Raw genomic sequence first — 21,910 nt, 5'->3', positions numbered from 1 at the left:
TTTACTTATGTGACTCGACGTGCCGGGCTCTGTCTGGGGAAAATTATGTGCGGAAAATGAAGTCGAAATTCGCATAATAAATGAAAATCACCAGCAAGCCAAGGAACGCCGACGGGATGCTTTGAAGGAATGTGGGAATAACTCAATTTCCAGGAATACAATTAATTCAACTAGTGAGCCGAGGATTATGGGCGGCTAGGCAGCCGAGTCTAATTACTTTGCTAATGATCTGCATAATAATTTACTTACACTTGAGGGCATCATATAATTAAAATTTTCCACCAGCTTCGAGTCACTGATTCAATTAATACCCTGCAGAAACGGCGGTCGGGCAAGGGGATAATCTAAGTTTATATTTGGTGTGTTGATATCATTAATTAATTATCAAAGAACATAGCAACGTGAAACGAATTGATGTCTTAGCTACGGAGTAAGGCAGTTTAGGCTTCCATTAATTTATGGAACTGATATTTGCTTAAAATCACTCGTTGTTGGCTTAGAAATAAAAAAAAATTAAATATTTGCCATATTTAAAATTCTTGGTGACCTGGTGTAGTTGCTATGGTGTGTTTGGCTGACTCAAGGTCTTAAATATTTTGGAATAGAAAATAGAAAGTGTTTTTTAATCAAAGAACAAGAGGCACTTTAAATAACCCAGTCAAAACACACAACAATAAATACTAGCCTCAATATATCTGTACGGGGCACATCCAATCAATCTAATAATAAAATAATTTAGTTTCAATGGTTTTTCTTTACCAAAAAATAAACTTACAGAATTTGTTACCGATGTTTATTTAAGAAGTTTTAAAGTTTTCTAGACTTACAAAATAGTGTTTAAACGATAAGTATTGAAGCAAAACAAAATCGAAAATTGTAAATACCGCAGAAGCAAGCCAATCGCTTGAGGATCTACAACCCGTTCCGATTCTCCTCCTTAGACAAACTGTTTACCCCTCTAAATACGCAAAATGGCGCGTGTCGGGTTAATTGCTAAGCATAGTTTAGGCTCCACATAGGCGAATAGAAGGTCTAATAAAAGTGTGCCATCTCTCTGATCCGATTGCAGCAACGTCGGCCATGGAGGGACATCAACCAGAGGCCCAACCAGAGTCTGCTAGCGTCTCCTCCCCGGAACCCTGCTCATCGCTGAGTACGTGAACGTCTCCGTGGAGAATGTCCGCTTGCATGACAATTGTAGCGTGCCGGCATTCAAAAAACGCAGCAGCAGCAGACGACGCGGCTGAGCGAGCAGTACGTGAAGTGATTCTCAACCAGGAGCAGCAGTAGGTCGCAGGAGAAAGCAGGAGAAAGCAGCGAGGAGCAAGGACATCCAACGCTCGTGCACGACAGAAGGGCTTAGCACCTGCACTCGAGCCGCAGACAGCAGCAGAGCCGACGCACGGAATAAGTAAGTGCGAGCTGAATAAAAATGCCTTCCTTCCCCGAGAGAAGGAATATCTAGGGGTGGAGCAGGAGATATCACCATGGGCTTATGCTTCTGCCGAGTGCCTTTCTCAAGACAAAAGCTGCAGGGGAAAAAGAGTGTGGTGGGGTAATTCTCTTACAGCAGCCAATATCGGAGTCAAGTTCGATTCTACCACTTCCGAAGTAAACTCTGAGAAACAATGTGCCAGCATAGTTGAATTTTAAATTAAAGTTTGGCAAAAGTTAACGCAGATGCGCTTAGCAAAAACATTTCGTTTTACGAATAAAGTAATATGTTTGGATAAATTTATTTTTAATTTCTTTCTGAACTAGCAACACAATAAAATAGTTTCAAAGGCCATTTTTTTCCAACGGAATATGCTTTGACAAAAAAAAAATTTGTTTTCCATTGATGCAAGTCTTTGTTTATTTGATATTTTAAAAAATGTTAATAAAAAGAGCATTTATTTATAACAAAAATCTTTCTGTGTTTAATCTGTGTTTAATGCTTGTTTGAATCGGGCTATTACATTGGCTGTAATAAATGATATTGACAAACAGTATTTTTTTATAAATGAGTAATACTATCAAAAAAGTTGTTTTCAATCCTTTTTTTAAGACTTTGGGAATTGGTGGTTCACTTAACTGAAAATTTGATAGGATCAAGCACATAATCTAAAAGAAGACTAATAGGCATCAAGTCTACAAATCAATTTGAGGCACCTGAAAACAAATACGTTAATAACCCTTACATCCAAACCTGTTTACCGGGCCGCCCATTGTTTGATTCCTTCGAATTGTTGATCCAATGACCCAATGTCACCAATTGGGCCCTGAAAAGGCTCCAGCTCTGGACTCTGCACCTTAACCCTCCACCGCCCACTTCCTAGTCCTTGCACGTAGGCGTTCTCCCCGTGTTGTCAGGAGTCTCTGCTCTGCCTGCCAGCTAGACTGACATGTCTGGCATATGCAAAATGCCAACTGTCCTAGCCTTCCGCCCGTCCAAGCCCATCTCCACTGGTGCCCACTAAGCCCCTCCACCCTTTGTTGTTGTCGACTACAACAAGGGCAAGGACACTACACCAAGTGCAAACAAGGTGATGCTTCAGCTGGCAAACATACCGAAAACAAGCTGAGGAAAAAGGAAAAGACAACGAGTGGACGGAGTAGTTTTTACCCACATCCCACCCCTTTTGTTCACCTTTTTTTGGGGGAATGCCTCTAGTCAGACAACAAAAAGGGCAGTAAGGACCGAATGAAATGCTTCAAGTCACACACTCCGCGGAATTGCCTTGATGAGAGCAGAAGAGCCCAAATGAAGAATGCAGAAACAAGACCTTATAGAATTTAGACTTAAGTTTAATTAGTAAAAGTTATGGATACATGTGAAAATCTTAAAATATCTCAAACTCGAAAAGCTAAGCCATCCACAAAATCCATACTTCGACAAATATTTCTTAATGAGTAAATTCTTATGTATTTATTTGTTTTTATACCCTTGCAGAGGGTATTATAATTTCAGTCAAAAGTTTGCAATGCAGTTTAGGAGACGTTTCCGACCCTATAAAGTGTATATATTCTTGATCAGCATCACTAGTCGATCTAGCCATGTCCGTCTGTCCGTCCGTTTCTACGCAAACTAGTCTCTCAGTTTTAAAGCCATCTGCATAAAACTTTCCCAAAAGTTGTCTTTCTAATGCAGGTAGTATATAAGTCGGAACGAGCCGGATCGGACGACTATAGCATATAGCTCCCATAGGAACAATCTGAAAAATAATAAATAAATAATAAATAAATAATAAATTAATAAATAAATAAAATATTATAACTTTGCTGTTTTTTAATTTTTTGTTTAGTTCTTCGACATTACGGTTTAAATTTCATCAAAATCGGATGACTATATCATATCATAGAAATAATAAAATTATATAAAATAACTATCAAATAATTGAACTGCAAATCATCATAGCTTCAATGTTTTTAAACATATACGCAAGTAAATCATAATTTTAATGTTTTCAAAAATATTTAATTCTTGCAATATCTGCAAGGGTATATGAACTTCGGCTTGCCGAAGTTTGCTTTCTTTCTTGTTTAATTGTGATTTGATTGACATTTATTAAAACCTTATTAAGCAAAACGCAAATGTACACTTTTTTGTTGCTCTACATTCTTTCAATAATTATACCCGTTTCTCGTGGAGTAAAAAGGTATACAGTTTTCATTGAAAAGTATATAACAGTAAAAAAAAGCGTTTCTTGGTCAGGATCAATAACCAAAAACTAATCGGAAACTATAAAAGCTAGAGATTTGGGATAAGGCATACAAATTCTTTGTATGTGCCTTTTGGTCATACCTACCGGTAGACTCAAACATTTTTCAAACCGAGCTATTATTTCAGAAGTTATTATCAACAATTTTACAGTCCGGCGGATGGCCCCACGTAAAACACAAATCTGTTTTGAAATGGACAAGCTGAGTAGTCGGGCCGCTCGACTATAGCAATTCATCCTGATTTTAATTGTGGGTGATAAAAATCAAATGTATTATTGAGCTAGTCATTTATACCGTTGTAAAATACTAAATACAAATCATTAAATTGCCCTCCAAAAACAATTAAGTAAAAAAAAATTTATTGGTTCTCTTTCCAGTTTACTTAAACTGCCACTTTTCGCACCAAAAATTCAACAAAAAACGGATTCTGCTGTAAAATAAAATTAAAAAGGGACATAAAAAGTGTAAGTCCTTGCCGAAACAAGCAAAGCGAAATTCAGGCCACCCCACGAACAGCTATCTTGTGGTCAATTATACAAGAGCGGAGATAAAAAAAACACAAAACAGCAGTTGGACATCAAGTTATCGGAAAAACAACGACAACATTGCGACGTGGCCATTTTGACCAATAATAATAATGGTTATGTTGCTGCACTCGAAGCGACAACTCCCGCCTTCAGCAGCCACGAGAACGCGGCGGAAAGTGCCGCCCACCAGAGGGGCGTTGCCGTGGACGTGGGCGGGGCCGTGGACGAGTGCTCTGCTGGTGCTGGTGGTCCTGGACGTATACGCATCCAGATGCACGGCGGCCGGCATTAGCTACAGCAGCAACGGCGGCAACCTGAGCACCTCGCAGAGGAGCCCCGGCTCGGGACCCGCGACGACGAACAACGGCGGACTCGTGCTGATCGGCTCCAGCAGCGCCACCTCCAGCTCCGTGCCCTCGTTGTCGCTCACTTCGTCCTCGTCGGCGGGCTCCTCGTCCGCCGCCAACAACAACAGCGGCGCCAGTGGCAGCCGCAGTGGCCGCCCCACCAGCAACAACAGCAACTCGAACTCGAATTCGAATTCGTTTTCAAGTTCGAACTCCAACGCGAACCACGATCAATTACCCGCCCAGCTGTCGTCGCGGATCATCCACACACGCAACGGCGACCTGACGGGCGTGATTGTGCAACTGGATGGGCGGCACTTGGATCCGGTCGAGGCGTACCGGGGAATCCCCTACGCCTCGCCGCCGGTCGGCAACTTGCGGTTCATGCCGCCCGTCTCGGCGGCCATGTGGTCAGGCGTCAAAAAGGCCGACAGGTGAGTCGGCTCACTACACTTTAAGGGGCACAACATGGCAAAGAAGCAGGTGCAGGCCAAATTGCTTCCTTCCGCTTTAGAAATTAATTTCGAAATAGTAGACCAGTCATTCATAGTAGGATAATTTTATGTGCCACTAAGCCCAAAGAAAAATCCAAATATTTTAAGTTTAATATTATACTTTAAGTTTAATATTTTGGTACTGATTTAGCCCCGAGGGATGCTGTGTTTAAATCAAAGAGTTAACACTCTTATATTTTTATTTTTAAGTATTAAAAAAATATAAATCTACAATTTTCCTATTGAATGAACGAATTATATAAGTTAATAATTACATTATCATGGGTTTAGCTAACTTTAAGTAAGTTTATATATAATGTTACATCAAAAATGTTAATGTTTAATTTTACTATGGGAATTTTCTCTAGGTAAAAAAAAAATAAAGATAAAAGAGAAATTCTGGTTTTGTTGATCTCATATTTTTCAATCAATCAAAATTAAATTGCATTTAACTACTAAATATGTGAAGAACACTGTTGCTGAGAAAATGCTAACATACATATTTTGGCTTATCGTTTAAAGAAATGCCTATCTCAGTTTTTTCAAAAAGTTAGAGTTACCTATTAATCGAAAGAAACGTTCCCATAATCATCGTAAAAGCTCATTTTAGAGAAGACAGAAAGATGTTTAGCCAAACGCCCAGCTTTGAATGACAACAAGTTCAACAAATTTTTGTATTCAATCCCATCAGGAGTTACACGAGTTAAGTAGCTAAGTAAACTTCCCAAAGAGGCAAGGGAGTCTTGCACCTTCCGGGAGAATGCTTTGTCCATCTAAAGGCATTAAATCATTTCGAAAAGGGTTGACTTTGATTCGCCTTTCGAGTGCATAAAATGATCAAAATGCCATAAGTCAAGGGCCGAGTCTCTCGAGAGTGCCCAGCAATTGTCACCTCAATTAACTGACTCATTATTGAGTCAAGTGCGCAGGCGGCGGTCCGAAAATGTGGAGAGCTGAGTGTGGCCGAAAGTAATGAAAGTAATGGAAAACGCTACAACCCTTGCCCGGCCGCCGACAACAATGGGTATAACGATAATGGCTTCTGAAAGTAGCGAATGAAAAAATGGGGAACACAAGTCAAAGGTCAACTTAGTCGGCCGCCTTCCGCTCGAAATATCTCGCAAATTAAATATTTACGCTGTCCCCGTCAGCGAACCGCGCGGCGGGACAACAGCAGCTACACAGCAGCATCTAATTTACAAATGCTCCCAAGTGGCAAATCATTATTCAAAAAGATGCCCAGAGATATTCCTGGTTCCCTTGTTTACCATTGTTATAAAAAGGGAAGCGAAATGGGGCCGCGACGCAGCAAAACTTTTTCCCCTTTTTCCATGCCGATGGAAAAGGGCCGCGAAATCAGTACAGCGCACAGCGGAGCCCGGCAAATAAAATATAATTTTTCAAGTTTAACAAAGAACACCACCTGCGGCCTGGCGGCAGACGGATGATTCTCGCATTCTCGCATTTCCCCGCCAATTTTTGGGTAATTCAAGCCTCCGGACGGACGACTTTCGCCTCTGCCGCATCATCTTCCCTTTTCCGGGTAGGTGAGCGGCTTTATTTGTCAGGCCGTCTTGTTGACAGCGGGGGTCAGTCGAAAAGGAGCCAATAAAACGGCTTGAGTAATGCTCCGGAGATTTTTCAGCACGTCAGCGTAATAAAGTTGTCCATGGACAGTTGCCACAATGGGTCATTAGCCTGATTTTGCACGGGAAATGGATAGCACCTAGGTTTTCGAGGGTAAAATGCTAAGATTGTTTCGTGGCTTGGGCTTAAATTTGTGTGTGGCTTCGTTGGCTTTAGTCTTCTTGGGGCCCTATCACCAAAGTGAAACCAAAGTTTCTGTTTCTGAGCAGCTTAGATAAGTAAAATATTATATATTTTTATGAGGAAGGTAAAAGTAATTGTTTTTTTGGATACTAATGGCATTTTAAATGAAAGATAGATATTTTTTTGGGAAGCTAATAAAGTTTGTGCACTGTTAACGTAGTAAAATAAAGTCGTCACTTTAACAAGATTAATTGTAGCTGTTGCCAATACAGGTTCAAGGTACTTGCTTTCGAAAGAGTAAACATTTCGAGATTATGTTGTCAACGATAGAGTAGTTCGCTTTTGTTTATTTCATGATTGTAAGGAAATTCCAGTGGTTTTAGCATTAGTAGAGGCATATGTATATTTAACCTGTGCTCAGAGCCTTTCATCTGTCACATTTCGTCCTTTGAACTAAAGTTTACCCTGAATTTCCGCTACACAAAAACCGAACTTTGCGGGCCTCATACTTTCCCCCACAAGCGGCTGCTCCAACTTACATCGACCCCAATGCAAAAATAATTTCTCGCAGCCACAAAAATGGAGGCAACGCATGAAAAAAGGAAATTATGTCCACACATATGCCTAGCCCGCCAAAGGCAGCAGCTGCTCATGGCTTTGACAAGCCACGCGTGTCACCACCAAACCACCCACACCTATAGCGACCTCCACCATTTTCCACCGCCAACCGCCCACTAGTCCGACCTCATCCACGCACTTTCCGCCAACGTCTTTAATAAAAATGAAATAAATTCCGCCAGCCACTTTGCACTCCGGTGCTGTTGTTCCAACGGCTGCACACTGGTCCTGTCCGCTGCCTGTGGCGTAAGGATTATGAAAAACAAGCGGATTAGTGGCCAACCTCTCCTGACCAGGTTCTGCCTGGGTCCCCGGATCGGGCTCATAAACGAAGTGTAAAAATCGCAATAAACTGACGAGTTTTATGCATGACGCCAAAGTTTTTAATAAAGACGAAAGTAAAAGCTCGGCGCAAAACGCTAAGTGGGGAAACTCAAGTTAACGATTTTCCTAATAAAAAGCGCATTAATGAATGGTGGGAAGGCGGGGAGGGCGGTAGGGCGGTAGGGCTGTGGTGGCAAGGACCTTCAGGATGTGCGTGCAGCAGTTTGAGAGGCATCTCTTTTGCTCCGGCAAACAGAAGCTGGCTCGTCATTAAAAACGTTAATTCCAATTTGAGGCCCAGGAGCAAGTGGTAACCGCAAGGCGGCGGAGGGTTTGGGACCTGGAGGTCGACATCAGCCGCATAAATTGCCGACTGACTCGGCGACGCCGCTACAAACTGTTGCCCGTTTTAAATGAAATTGCGAAAATTCATTTTAAATTGGATTTTATTTAATTTGACTGCGGCAAGAAAGCTTTACGCCCGAAGGAGATTTTCCGACGAAGGTGTGAGGTGTGTGCTGTGCGGGGTTCAGGGGCTGGGGGTGTGTGTCTGTGTCGCCTGCCAATCTAATTTGTGTGAGCGGTCGGAAGGATGGAAAATCAGGATGAGGACGACAACCTTCTGGCCCGTTGGCCACAGGTAAAATTAATCTATTTTACTTGTCGTGGCCGCATTGTCGCGGATAATTTTATGCTATACGGTGCCCTCCGTTCATCAGCCTACACAGAAAAAAAATTGAACAGACCAAATACAGCACCTAAAATTTGAATTTACTCGTTACAAAGCCTAGTATATTTACAGTACATCGGCACTAAATAATACAAATAAAGTCATTTCTTTTTCCACATAACGATCCGCAGTTAACAATAATAATATTAGTATATAAAATGTTAAAGAAAAACGTTTGTTTTATACAAATAACTTTTTATATAAATAACTTGGTTATTTCCTAAACGACTGAATTGCTCAAAATATAGCAGAAATGTTCAGCAGTTGAGAGAACGACCAAAAATGTTTCCTGCTGAAATTTTCAAGCAGCTGTTCTATCATACAGCCGTTACAGCTGCTATTTGTGTTCTTCCATAGCTTAATTGCCTTAGCTTTTGGTTGAATTCGAGGAAAATGCCTTGGAAAAGGGAAAATACCAACTATTGGGTCTATTAACAAGCAATGAACTGTCTAAACTTCTTCAATTGCATATATTTCTTGATGACTTTCATGTTGCCTTCCCAATTTTAGTAGAAAAGAGCGAATTCTCTTTCTTTTAAGAAATTTAACAACATTTTCAGCAGCCTGTGGGTTGCTGAAATGCTGAAATTTCAGCCAGTTGAATATGTATGGAACTGCTGACGAAAAGCTAACCGTATTTCAGCAATTCAGAGATACAGTCCCTTAAAGAATATTCTCGGTGTAAATGCGTGTATTTTTCTGCTTGGCTAAGATTATGCTTTTGTTTGATGTACTTAAGCCGAAAGCGCCAGCGGATCTCTGGCCGGGCTGGTGTCCTGGCTACCATTTATTTACCACAAAGCGATGGGAACTCCTGCTTCGCAAAATCACCCCTCGAAACCCCCAAAAACCCTGGCCCTTCAGCTTTGTCTGCTCTTGAGCAGCTTCCCCTGCATGCAGATTAGCCTGGCCTTCCATTCAAGTGTACACAAAACTCGAGCATTTTGGGCCAGCTTTGCTTTATGTTTTGTTTGTGAATTTCAAATTGCATGTATTCAGGAATATAGGATGGGAGGTGGAGCTGTGGCCATAACCTTGTTTACTTTTGACCGCGTGCTCTGGTTGCCGAACAGTTTCTCCCCGGTCAGGGTCACCATCTTCAAATTGTTTGCACGAATCTCGCAGATATGTATCTGTTTGCAGCAAATAATCTGAGTTGAAGGCAGGCGATGTTTGAGAGATGCAATCCATATTTGTAAGTTATTAGTCAGGAATCCAATATGGTTAGAATATTTAGGCAGTCAAATTCGGAAACGCAAGGCAATTTAGGATTCATTTCCACTAATTTTCGCAGTATCCTTCCACAAAAGTTTTTTGAAAAACAATTAACAATTCAAAAGATTAAATCGAACCTGTATATTGTCTATTAGGGTTGGTAAAACACTCGATAGCACTATCGATACTATCGATGGTCGAACAATTTAGCAAAAATCGTTGGTTTGGGCTCACCATCGATAGTATCGTTCTAGAAAAATAATTTTTATTTATGGTGTTTTTGAAGAATATTTGGAGTATATTGCGGTATATTTTTGCGAACTTGATTGACTTTTCAATTTTCAGGTCACACCTTATCTTCAAATAGTTTGAGACGGATTAAGGTTGGCTTAGAAGTTACAAAAAAACCTAGTTGGAAAGTTGGCCTGCCCATCATGATGAAGCAGAACAATTTTTGATACTATCGATAGTATTGTTTGTGGCCACCATCGATTGCCAAAACTATCGACAGAGCACACTGTCGATGCTTTACTAACCCTGTTGTCTACATTTTATACACAATTTTTTAAAATTGGTCTTCATAATTCTGCAGGGCCGATAGTCATGTAGAGTGCAAGTAATTTCAGTCTGAAATTTCTTCCACCTAAATGTACTCATGGCAATAAACATGTACTACACAAACAAATTTCCAAAACGGTGTTTTTTGTTTTTAATTAACTCTGTTCAATTTGGAAAAACAACCTGAAAATGTTTTCCCACTTTTATCACGAACCATCAGAGTGAAAATGCAATAGTTAAGCTCTCGATGGCTCTAACTTAAATAGGCCACCAGGGAAACAAGATTACTGCTCCCCACAGCTGTCTGTAAAATCTACAAGTAATTATCAAGTTTTTAATGCCTGGCCATTTGCAAATGCTGCATCGAGAACAACTCACCCTGACCTTAATTGTGGCACCCGCTTTATTAGCTCAACCACCGACTTGCCACCCACACCCACACCCTCTGCCCACCTGCCCTTGCCACCTGTGTTGCGTGGCACCCGTTCTTATCTGCAAAAGTTCAGCGGTTGCAAAGTGGCATAAACAAGATCGCTTGCCACTTGAGAAGTGTGCGCCATTCGTTTGCCATGGGGGCAACGTTAAAAAGGCAAAATGTGGCTTTTATGACCTCGAACCGGAGGGGTGAGTGGATTTCGTACCTGCCCGGACCACTGGCAACGGCAGCCACTACACCAACTACTGGAGCTGCCGTTAAAACTTTTCACTTTCATTATTTTTAATATTTTCTGCTCATCCAAGCTGCTCCAGCTCCTGTGGCTGCAGGGTTCCGAGGTTCCGGGGTTGACACCATGTCCGCTACATTAAAAAAAAGGCGAAGGGAAAATGAAGCCCGAAAATGAAACTTTTATTACCTGCCTTATTGTTTTGCCATAAAATTAATGATTATTATGGCAATCGCATGGCCACCACAAGCGTCCATTAAACTGGCGACCCACTGAGGGTCAGTTCCAAGTAGATTCCCAATTTTCGGCGAAGCGTTTGGAACGCCATAAAAAGCAAAAATTAAATATACTCGCCATGGTAAACAAAAAGCAGCAGCGGCCGCGTTGGCGGTAATAACAAAGATAAAAGGGCAGCAGCGAAATAAAGTTAAGGAAATTAAATAAAATAAATTCTCGTTTCGCAATGTCATTAATGTTAATGCATTTTGGGATGACTGAAAGAGGAAGTCTCATAATGGCCAGCCGATGGAGGAACGAAGCAGTTTTTACCCTTAAATGCTGCTATTGATTTTCGCTTTATGACAATTTGATGGCCAACAGGAGTTGTGGCTGTTAATGAGTTAAGCCTGATACTTTAAGGGATCCCAGTGCTCAACTGTAAATTGGGAGTTGAGTTTCGACGGTCGAAAGGGCTAGACGAATGGAATTGATGGCTTTCCCCAGACAAATCGCATTGGCCTTAATTTATTAGTGGTCACAAATTCATTTCGATCGTTTACCAATCCTTTCAAAGGGCACTTGCCAAAAATCTAACATTTCCATCGAAAATTTTAACAGAATTTTACCTAGAGACCGGATATTTCCTGGGAATTTCGGAAAACACGTGGAGTTAACTTGAATATGTGACCCACCCACACATAGATCAGATTAAAAACAAATAATAACAATGCAGGCCAAAGCAGCTGGCTGAACAAAATCCACTGTACTCTGAAAAAATCGATCTATGTAATTATTAACATATTTAAATATTGTAAATTTAATTTTTTTAATTTTAAGTTAAATTTTTCCATACTCAAAAATATGAATGAAAGTGTATCACCTTTTGATTTAAGAAAACTCCTCTTGGAGCTAAATCAGTACCGAAATAACCTAAATCTATTATTAGAAGAAGAATATATAATATATATGAAAATAATTGCATTTAGTTAAAATTTGTCATTATCTAATTTATAAACCTGAGCATTAGGTGTGAGTCTTAAAAATTATAGCGTGAAGCCCTTTAATTTGCTTATAAGCACCTAATTGCTTTCTGTGTATACCAGGCCCCATCAGATTTATAAATGAGCGCAAAGAGAGAACACTTCTGGCATTTGCATGGCCTGTGTGTGGGAATAGAGGAAGAAAATCAGCAAATTGCACAAGTGCACCCACAAAGGGGGATATGCCAATGGGGAAAATCGAACGATAAGAGCCGAATCGAAAACCAATTTGCCAGCATCGAAAATAAGCCTTGGCAGAAAAGAGAAAAATGAAAAAGAAATGGAAGGGCGGGGGCCAAAAAAACCAAAAACAAATTAAAACGCAAACTTTGCGTTCAAATCAAAAAGTTGTTATGGCCAAAAGACAATCACAAAGTGGACGTTGACTAGGTCTCTCTTCGGATCAAATACGAACTCCTCTCAAAAATCCCTCGAAGATTACACAATTCCGGCAAATTAATCTATTTATAACGACATTCGAGGCCGGGCATAAAAATAAGCCTATTTACCGAAAAACTTTTTTCGCGCGGGGAAACCTTTTTGGTCGAACAACAGTCAAAATGCCACGAGGGAAAGTTTCTCCTTTGACAAGCTCGGCACTGAAATCTTTTCCGATTTTACAGATTCAGCCCGGTCTGCCCGCAAAGATTGCCGGACATCCACAACGAGACGGCGGCGCTGGAACGAATGCCCAAGGGCAGGCTGGAGTATCTGAAGCGATTGCTGCCCTATCTGCAGAATCAATCAGAGGACTGCCTCTATCTAAATATTTATGTGCCCATACAAGGTGAGTGCGGGGAAGAGGGGGCCGTGCCCGACACCAAATAAGTGTGCTATAATTTTGTTTTTTTGCACCCAGCTAAAACCAAGAAAAATGACATGACCATGCCGGGGGACTGAGTCTTGTTTATTTAGCACTTTGCAAGGCATTTGAATAAATTGGCAGTCGGTCGGCCTGGGGTAACTCGCTTCAATTTTTCTTCTGTCCGTTAATCCCAAAGGCCAACGCCAGAAAAGGGTCAGCCTTGGCAAAGTTTTAAAATCTGTTTTTTTTTTTTGGGTTTATCCGCACGCGTTTTTCCTCTGTGCTGCTCTCAAATGGACAAATGTTTTGGCATTTTTCAAATTCCCATAAAAAAAATACTCTAAGCTGCAAAGAAGGTCCAAGGTCCCGAATGCAAAGTGGCCACATTTATGCCTTAAAGTATGTCTGGTCCCTACTGAAGAAAATTCAAGGCGATTTGCCACATTTGTCTGCAGCTGATTTTCTTTGATAATTTATGTAATTTGAGATAATAAGGCAAACACAAACTGCAAACACAGCCATTTCTGAAGTTTTGATCAATGATGATTTAAAATATCTTTGAAAATCGGTAATTAATTTTAATTTTCAGTAAATGAAGATCTATTTTTTTTGTTTTTGCTATGAATTTAATACACGAATAGATGAAATCAAAATATCTCCTGTTTATGCGATTCTAACGAATTCATGAAATCATATTAGCAGAGATACCAGACGTGCAACACTTAGTCCCAACTTAATTTACATGTCTTTCACGTCTGCTAGTATCACTATGAACGACAGTACATTAAGAGCGTGTGCATCGGAGACTACCATATATAGCCCCAAAATTGAAAATCTACTTTGATGGTCTGATCTTAAGAATAGGGATTGCTTACCAAAGCTTTAGAAAAATTAATTGGTTCAGGAGAAGAAGCGGTGAAAGTGACATACTACAAATTTAACTTGAGATACAAATGCCTGTGTAGACAATTTTTTGTATGCTTAAGGTGCGATCGTCACGACTTTTTTACCTCATTAAGAGGTGTTTTTGTTTGATTATTAAATTAGCTGATTATTGATACTTTTACCATCGCCAAAACAAAAAGGAGAACTATTTAAAAATTAATGGCCCTTAAAGGGGCGAGAAGAATTTAATTTCAATTGCTTACTGATACGTCCGGCGTTGCCAACTTATTCGTAGCAAGTTGAGTTGGTTGCGCATCATCATTTCCCGCGTTTAGTTACGGATTAGTTATGGTTTAATATTTCAGAACAACGGTTTTCATTTTATGAAGATTGGGCAACTATATCATATAGCTACAATAGGAACGAACGGAATTGATTGTTTTTATACATACATATACTCATATAAATGAACTTTAGTCGTTTTTAAGATTATTTAGTTTTTGTAATAACTTTGTGTGTCTAGTTGTTTTATTTGTAACGGAAGAAAATATTTTGTGGGCTTAATATTAAATACGAATTCAGTTAAATTTACTCATCGATTTATTTGGAGCCCTTCAGTTTGCCAGTCAATTTAAGTTGGCCACTAGGAAATGCAACAGCAGCAAACTCAAGCGCAGACGCCGCCGCCGTTCGCCAGGGTAGTAAATTACATTTTAATTAAAGCCCAAAGGATGGCTGCCCGTGGGGAATCCGGACGTGTAACTCGGCTTAATGGGAACCATCAGCGCCAGTCAGTTAACGCGGCCCACTGAGCCAACTATGCCAACTGAGCCAGCTCTGAAAACTCAAACAGCGCGGCACCTGTCAGCCGAGGAGTTGAAGAAGTGCATTGCGAATCGAAGTAAATTTGATTGTCTATCAGGGCGTAAAGAGCTAAATTTAATATACTGTTCGGCGGCAATGGAGTTTCAGCCGCAGAGCGACTGTCTTTCAGTCTGTCAGCCAGTTCCTCGGCAAGACAGTCGTCCATCATTCGAAGAGACAGTTGCCTTGATTCCGCCGCTGGCTTTCAATTAACTTACAGTTTGCCTGGGCGTACACCTAAAGTATTTTCATAGCTCCCCTAACTAAACGTAATTTAGATATATATTCCATAGCTTTTTGACATTTGTAATTGCAATGTTATTCAAAAGCTTGTTTTTGCAGGGTAATCAACCACAACAGAGCTCTTTGGCTTTCTCGTTAATAGATATCTAATCAATTTCCCTTTGATATAAACTAAAACCTACTTGTTTTAGTCCTCAAACTTTTCAATCAAAATCTTTGTATAATAAAACTATAACATATTTAATTTGTTTTCAAATTATTACATTAAAATTGTGCACATTTATTGAGTTTAAGAGAAACGCCTTCAACAACTCATCGTGCTTTGTATTGAAACACCATTTAACCAGCACACACAGGTTTTTACATTAGGAGTGTCCAATTAGGTGAATTTATGTTGTTATAACAACGGGACATTTTTTGGACTAGCTGATAAGAAAAATGTCGCCTTGTCAGAGCATGAAAAATGAATAAAAGTAAATACTTATAGAATAAACAAAGAATCGCTCAAGAAAATTTACATTTTTCCTGCAATTTGTCTTCGACAGCAGGTGGCAGAAAGGTCTCTGCCGATGAAGGCGTGCCAACTTTGCTGAGTTGCAAGAGTTTTCGTTTTTCTCATTTATTTTCTTTGGGAAATTATGATAAATTGTTTGGGACCGAAACTTGAGACGCGGTCCCAAATTGAATTGGAAATTGTATTCGTTCTTCAAGTGCAATGTTCATCTTCAAGGGCAGCTAATTGAACGAGCAATTTGTCGAGGGCAAGAGCCAGAAAAGGGAAAATTAAATGTCTGGTTTTGATAATTGGATAAGCAGACCCTGAAAGACAGAAAAACTTTCTGCACATAGCAAACGCTACGAAGATAGGAATTTATTTCAGGGGATAACAACCTTTGCCAATCCGAGTCCTTGAGCATTTCATAATAAATCGTTTAAAAGGAAAAAGAAAAAATGAGAGGAAGAATATGTAAATTTGACAGTTTAACTTAATGAGCTAAGGCCCCCGTTTTTTCCATGGGTTGCCCAACTGTCAGAAGGGCACCTTGATGCATAAATCATTATTTATTTGTGTCGGCTTACGTCGAAGTGTGTTTCAAGATAGGCATAGAGAAGAGATTCAAGTCTGGCCTGGGTTGATAATCGCTTGTAATCAGTGATGAAAAATGTGCGGGAATATTTAACTGAAAAAAAGAACCTCTAGTTTCCCAAACTGGAGAAACCCAATATCATTAATCTGCTATTAAAAGCGTCTAAAGTAGTATAGGTAAAATAGAAAATGTTTTTAAAAGAACATATATTAAAAATGACTAGATTTCGTTCTCAAATATTTTTCCAACTTCAAATCTTAGAATTGAACTGCCTTTAATCGTGTATTTACTGCATTTATATAGGCGACGGGCTTCAAATAAAAAATAACAAAAATAAAAATAAAAAAATAAATACGCCAATTACAAATTATACTGTAACATTTATATATCAATTTATAAATAATTGTTTTCAAGTTTTTAAAAATTGCTTTTAGAAACGCCACTACGTTAAAACCATAAACATTAAAAACAATTAAATATAAGTCCACACCTAGCTTACAAGAAAGAAGCTAATTTTAACAAGCCGAAGCTTATTTACCTTTGCAGATTTTACAAAACTATGTTTCGATTTGTCTAAAACAATGAAACTATGTCTATTTTGCGTTGAATTTTTTCGATCGATCCTACGGCAGATCCTACGGCCATCGTCCGATTATTGTACTAAAATATTACTATATCCCAACGAAAATAAAAAAATTTCAAAACCAAAAAATGTTTATTTATTGAATAAACAATTTTTCTATAATTCTGCGATTGTTGCAATGGGAGCTATATAATTCGTCCGATTTTATTGAAATTTTGATATATTAAGCCATGACTGTATCTCAAGGAGTTTAACAAAAATATTAAATGCAGCTAAATTAAATTTGGCTATGGTTGGCTTTTTATTAAACTTGAAACTTGCTTAAAAAAAAATACATTTTATTCGAATTTTAAAAAGTACCTATAATTTCAGTTAAATATTAGAATCGAAAAAAGAGTTGTTTTGGTTAGCAAATAAATTAATTTAAGTCGTTAAAATAAAATGATCTTGAAACCATAATCACAATTTCAAAAAATTACGAAACGAACATTTATTTGCCTGTCCGGATTTCTTTGTCCGCTACTTAGGAATATTTTAGGCATATAGTTCTAAAACCGTAAAAAATAAAGGAAGGACGGACAAACGGACAGACGAACATGGCTAGATCGACTTTGTGATGCAATTCAAAAATATATATTCTTCATACTTTGACTGAAGTTACAATACCCTCTGCAAGGGAATGAATATATTTATTTATTTAAGAATATGCCTTATTAACAATGTTCCTTTATTGTTCCTTTTAATTGTCCATTACTGTTTGATTTTATTTAGCTTATATATACAAGTCCTTGAAAGTGTTTTCATTTCAAGCTTGAATGTCCAAGATGATTTTTTATTTTGCAAGCATAAGACCCACTTAATGTCCGAATGTGTATGAATATGCGTAAAAGCGTAAAAAGTGAAAAATATACTTTTATTGTCCAAGCCCCACACAGACACAAACTGGCACACACATAAGCACATAAATCTCTTGCGCCTTTTTTGTAGTCCACTTTTTGAGCTCCGTTTACGGGATCGAGGAGCCGGAATTCGGGACTCTAGAGTCGGACGGATATGCAGCTAGTTTAATCTACTTGGACATGACAACAAAATTTATATCATCCTGGCATTCTTCTCCTTTTGGGCTGCTGCTTAGCGAAGTCCCTTCGCGCCTCTGTGGTTTTTATTTGCCCTTCGCCTTCGCAACTGCTTATTGCCTGCGTCCTGCTTTTGGCCTTGCGCTTCATTTTGGCCTCTTTCGCATCTCATCTCATCTCAACTCAACTCATCTCGTCTCATTTTATTTTATTTGCTGCCTTTTTATGGCATCATTGTTGCTGTTGTGTCCGTTGGCGTTTTCTTTTAAGTCCTGGGCTTGTTTCTCGCTGAGAAAAGCGTAGAAGGAAAATGTATAAAATAAAAAAATAAACATACAAATGCCACATTAAGCATGATTTGCCGCTTTTCCAGGCAAAAGTCCATTGGGCTTTCGAACCCTCATCTGGATTTGCTCGTTCGTGTGTAGACTTCGAGTTTATCAGCTGTTTGAATGCCGGCTGTATGCTGGCCACAATTTGTGCCACAATTTGTGCTCACTGACTTTTGTTGCCCAGTGAGAAATGGACCTCTATTCCCCCCCTCCCTCAAACTGGTGAAAAATTAATGTCATAATTCTAATCTTCAGCATTTCCATGTGATTAACCTCCTCAAGCCTCACTTAATGGCGCATTTTGAAAGGGCTTTGTTGCCCATTGACCAACTGATTATGTATGCCAATGACTATCTTGACTTTTTATTTTTGAAAACATTGAAGCGTAGAACCACGCTCACGATACAGATGATATATACAGCATTGTGGTTGAAATCGTATTGAAATTTTTCCTTTGTGTCTATCTATTCCTTTCGGATGAATCCAATAATCCAATCGAGTTTTGGATGCGTGAGCCAGAAAATAAACGAATAACACTGTTGGCTGGCGAAGTGGGATCTTGAAATTGATATTTGCCAACAAAAGGAGTTCTATGTTTGAAATCAACTTTTGCGAAAGATGGTAGTGAGCCATTGAGAAACTGTGGTGCTTACATTTTTATTATCAAATCACATTGCAACAATTTAGCTCAATGCTATCATTTTTATTTCGTTTTACTATTAGGAATAACTTTGTTTATGAACTTAAAAAGATTTGTATTTTTATACCCGTTACTGGTAAGAGTAGACTTTTGAGATATGGTTTCAATAAACGAATACTTTAAACGCCACTAAAAACGTAAGAAGTAACTGTATAATATTATAACTGAGAACCAAAACTCGAAACTTAACCAAATTTTTGCAAATATTTCTTTCTTCAGTGCAGCAATTTTGTTTTAATTATAACCACTTCTGCCTTTATAGCCTTACCCAATTGAATCCAAACCCATCGCAAATACATTATTAATGAGACGAGGGGCGTGGCAAGGGCGATGGAATTGATGTGTGCCGGAGTGCGTGCCGCATTCAACACGCAATCGGGGGCACAAGTCCAGAGTCAGTCAGTCCCGAAAGCGGAACCGGAAATCGAAACGAGAACCTGCCGGCGCGTGTTTCTGGTCACACACGGAAATGAAGCTCTTCTTAACTTTTTTTGTATGAAGACCGCCTGCCAATACAAGAGTTATGTATATGAATGGCCAAAATAGAGGTAGAAAACCATTCTTGCACACAGGAGTAGCCGAATTAACACAGAATAAAACAGCCAAAGGAAACGTTTCTCGGCCAGAACAGGGTAAAAAGAAGAAAAACAAGGGATCTTTTTACTTTCTCTGCTCCCCCTTAAACTTTCCTCAGCAGATACTGCAGCTGGATGAGATTGTCAGGGGGCGAAACGAGACAAAGACCAGAATGAGGTTACTTTGCTCATTTTCTTATGCCAGACACAATTGCTAAACGCAACGAGGAAGTTGGAAACGGAAAAATGTTGAAATTACATTTATTATTTCCCCCAGACCCTGAAAACCATTTAGTGTCAAGTTTGCAAAGTTTTTCATCAGCATTTGCATGTTTTAAGACATTGACTTGATTTGTCAATGCAAAGCACTCGGACATATGAAATTTTAATCTTCTAGTTACAGAATTGAAATCTTTAAAGTTACAGGCAGCATTTGTAATTAAGACTCAGAGACAGCATTAAAAACAATAAAAAAAACTTTTGAAATACTAATTTAAAAGGCAATTTAAATGCAAACCTTATGGAAATCAACCAGAATTAAAATTGAACTCATTAATTCCCCTTAAAGAAAGTTCGGATTAGTTTTGAGGCTATAAAAAAACAGACTTTTTAATCTTTTTTAATTAGCCCTATATGGCAAAGTCTCGCAATTGGAAAAAAAAGATTTTTCAGAAACAAGCACGTTTCCCTGACACCAACGCTGATTTTTTAACTTTACTGATAGGAAAAATCTAATTTTTTTTTAAATTTATATATTGTCAATTATTGTCTTAGATTTTGTTTTTGAAAATGTTTTCTTCTGTCAGCTTGATAGTCAGCTTGTCAAATGTTATTTTCGAACCAATTCGTCCAACCTATCATATCCCAATATTGCACATGGTTGGCCTGCAATCAGAGTTTAAACGAGATCCCACAAATGGATTCCCATCTCAGTACATTAGGACATGCATCAAATCAGTTATTTTGCGTAAATCCTTCGTCGAGACGGATAGTGACTCCTCCGATGGAATTGTGTCTGCGTTTGTGTTGCTGATTGTATTTGCTGCCTGCGATTGCAATTTCCTAGGCTTTGCCAACACACAAGTATACTAGCATCTATAGTAACTCTGGAACAACTACCTACAAGTGAGGATGGAAAGCCATAAATACTGAGCAGAAAAAAAGCGGCTGGCAGAAAAAGGGCGTCGGAACTTTTGTCAACTTTGTGTTATAAACGAAGCGCTTGACTACATATTGACTTTAACTGAAAACGTTTACGTTGATTGTATATGTGTGCATATTTCTGAGTGCTTGCGTGTGTTCCTACACTAAAAAAGAGGCTGACTAAGCTTTTCCCTTCACTTTACCCTTAACTTGGAGAATTGGCAGAGTGTTTAAAAAAGTCTGGATATTTAATAAAGTAACGGAAAAATGTTGTCATTTGAATGCCTATTTTTTGGTGCCTTAGTAAAAGTGTCAATATTTTAAAACTGATGGTCGCTGATTTGTCCTCTATTAAAATATTCCGTATTGTTCAAGTTTTGTTAAAATGTGATGATAAGTTGTCTTTTCAATAGGTAAAGGTATGTTTCGAAAGAAGTTTTATAGTTCAATCGCGAACGACTTATATTTTATTTAATTAGTTAAAAAAAATTGAAGTTCGGCATTGACACAAATGAATCAATTTTAAGTTCTCTTCGTTCATCATTCCTATCCTTGCCCCAATATCATTTACCTAGTTTGACAATTTTATTTGACCTAATATTTATCTTGCAGTACAATGAAAAAATAGTTCAAACTATATTTTTTTTAAGACTAGGTAGAAATTTGTTTGTAAATTGTTTAGCATTGTATGACAACCTGTTTTGCATAACTTTTCTTAAGGTATTTTTTCTCTGTGAACATGTGTTTGTGTATTTGGTTGTGTGAACGAGGAGCGCTATCAATAAATCTACAATATGTATGTATGGTAAACTGCTGATGGCCGCCATTTGTGTATACGTATGTTCAAAAATGGGCGCGTGTAAGTGACATTTTTCCACTTTCCTTCTGTCTTTTACTGTTATGAAACAATGTTGCATGTCATTTTTTTATATTTCGGGAATATTTTTATACTCTGTTCCATTGCGATTTTGATAATCGCAGAGAAGAACGGTAAATTGTGTGCAAAAGAGAGAAAAACAAAAAAAAATTTTGAATATTTTAAAATTTAAAATTGTTTAAAAATGTTTAAGAAAACCGACAAAATATTTTCACAAAATAAAAGCAAACTGCTTCACACAAAACAAACTAATTTTCAGGACCCTAAAACACAAAACTGATTAAACAAACTTAAAAACAAACTTTCTAGTCTCAATGTTAACTGAATAACTTTGCGGTGGAGAGTTGAAACGGATTGTTACCTTCCGACGTGCATTTCGGAAGAGAACACGACTGAATTGAGACATGGGTATATTTCAACCGCACTATCCAGCCCAATTTTACTAAATTTGATGAGATGAAAGTAATCTCAATTTCATCTAATCCAATCGAAGCATTTTGAAATGTCTGAGTATTAATTTTTAAACAGCG

The 21,910-nt window shown here is 38.6% G+C and overlaps 1 protein-coding gene across 6 annotated transcripts in view; it reads left to right on the top strand.

The window, feature by feature from the left end:
• Window positions 1–21,910, top strand: part of LOC128266401 (neuroligin-3) — a 92,173-nt gene that overhangs the window by 44,508 nt on the left and 25,755 nt on the right. For 4 of the 6 annotated variants that reach the window (XM_053002897.1, XM_053002898.1, XM_053002895.1 and 1 more), the window contains 3 exons: window positions 1,070–1,411; window positions 4,080–5,010; window positions 12,833–12,996. In XM_053002897.1, the coding sequence (XP_052858857.1) occupies window positions 4,340–5,010; window positions 12,833–12,996 (835 nt within the window). In that variant the 5' untranslated portion in view covers window positions 1,070–1,411; window positions 4,080–4,339. Of the gene's footprint in view, window positions 1–1,069; window positions 1,412–4,079; window positions 5,015–12,832; window positions 12,997–21,910 lie in introns of those variants that run through there. The other 2 variants (XM_053002896.1, XM_053002900.1) reach the window with 2 other exon arrangements.

The sequence above is a fragment of the Drosophila gunungcola genome, chromosome 3R, assembly GCF_025200985.1.
Source record: "Drosophila gunungcola strain Sukarami chromosome 3R, Dgunungcola_SK_2, whole genome shotgun sequence".
NCBI classification, from domain to species: domain Eukaryota; kingdom Metazoa; phylum Arthropoda; class Insecta; order Diptera; family Drosophilidae; genus Drosophila; species Drosophila gunungcola.
Note: the sequence above shows the minus strand (reverse complement) of the source record. Positions and strands in the feature narration are given on the sequence as shown.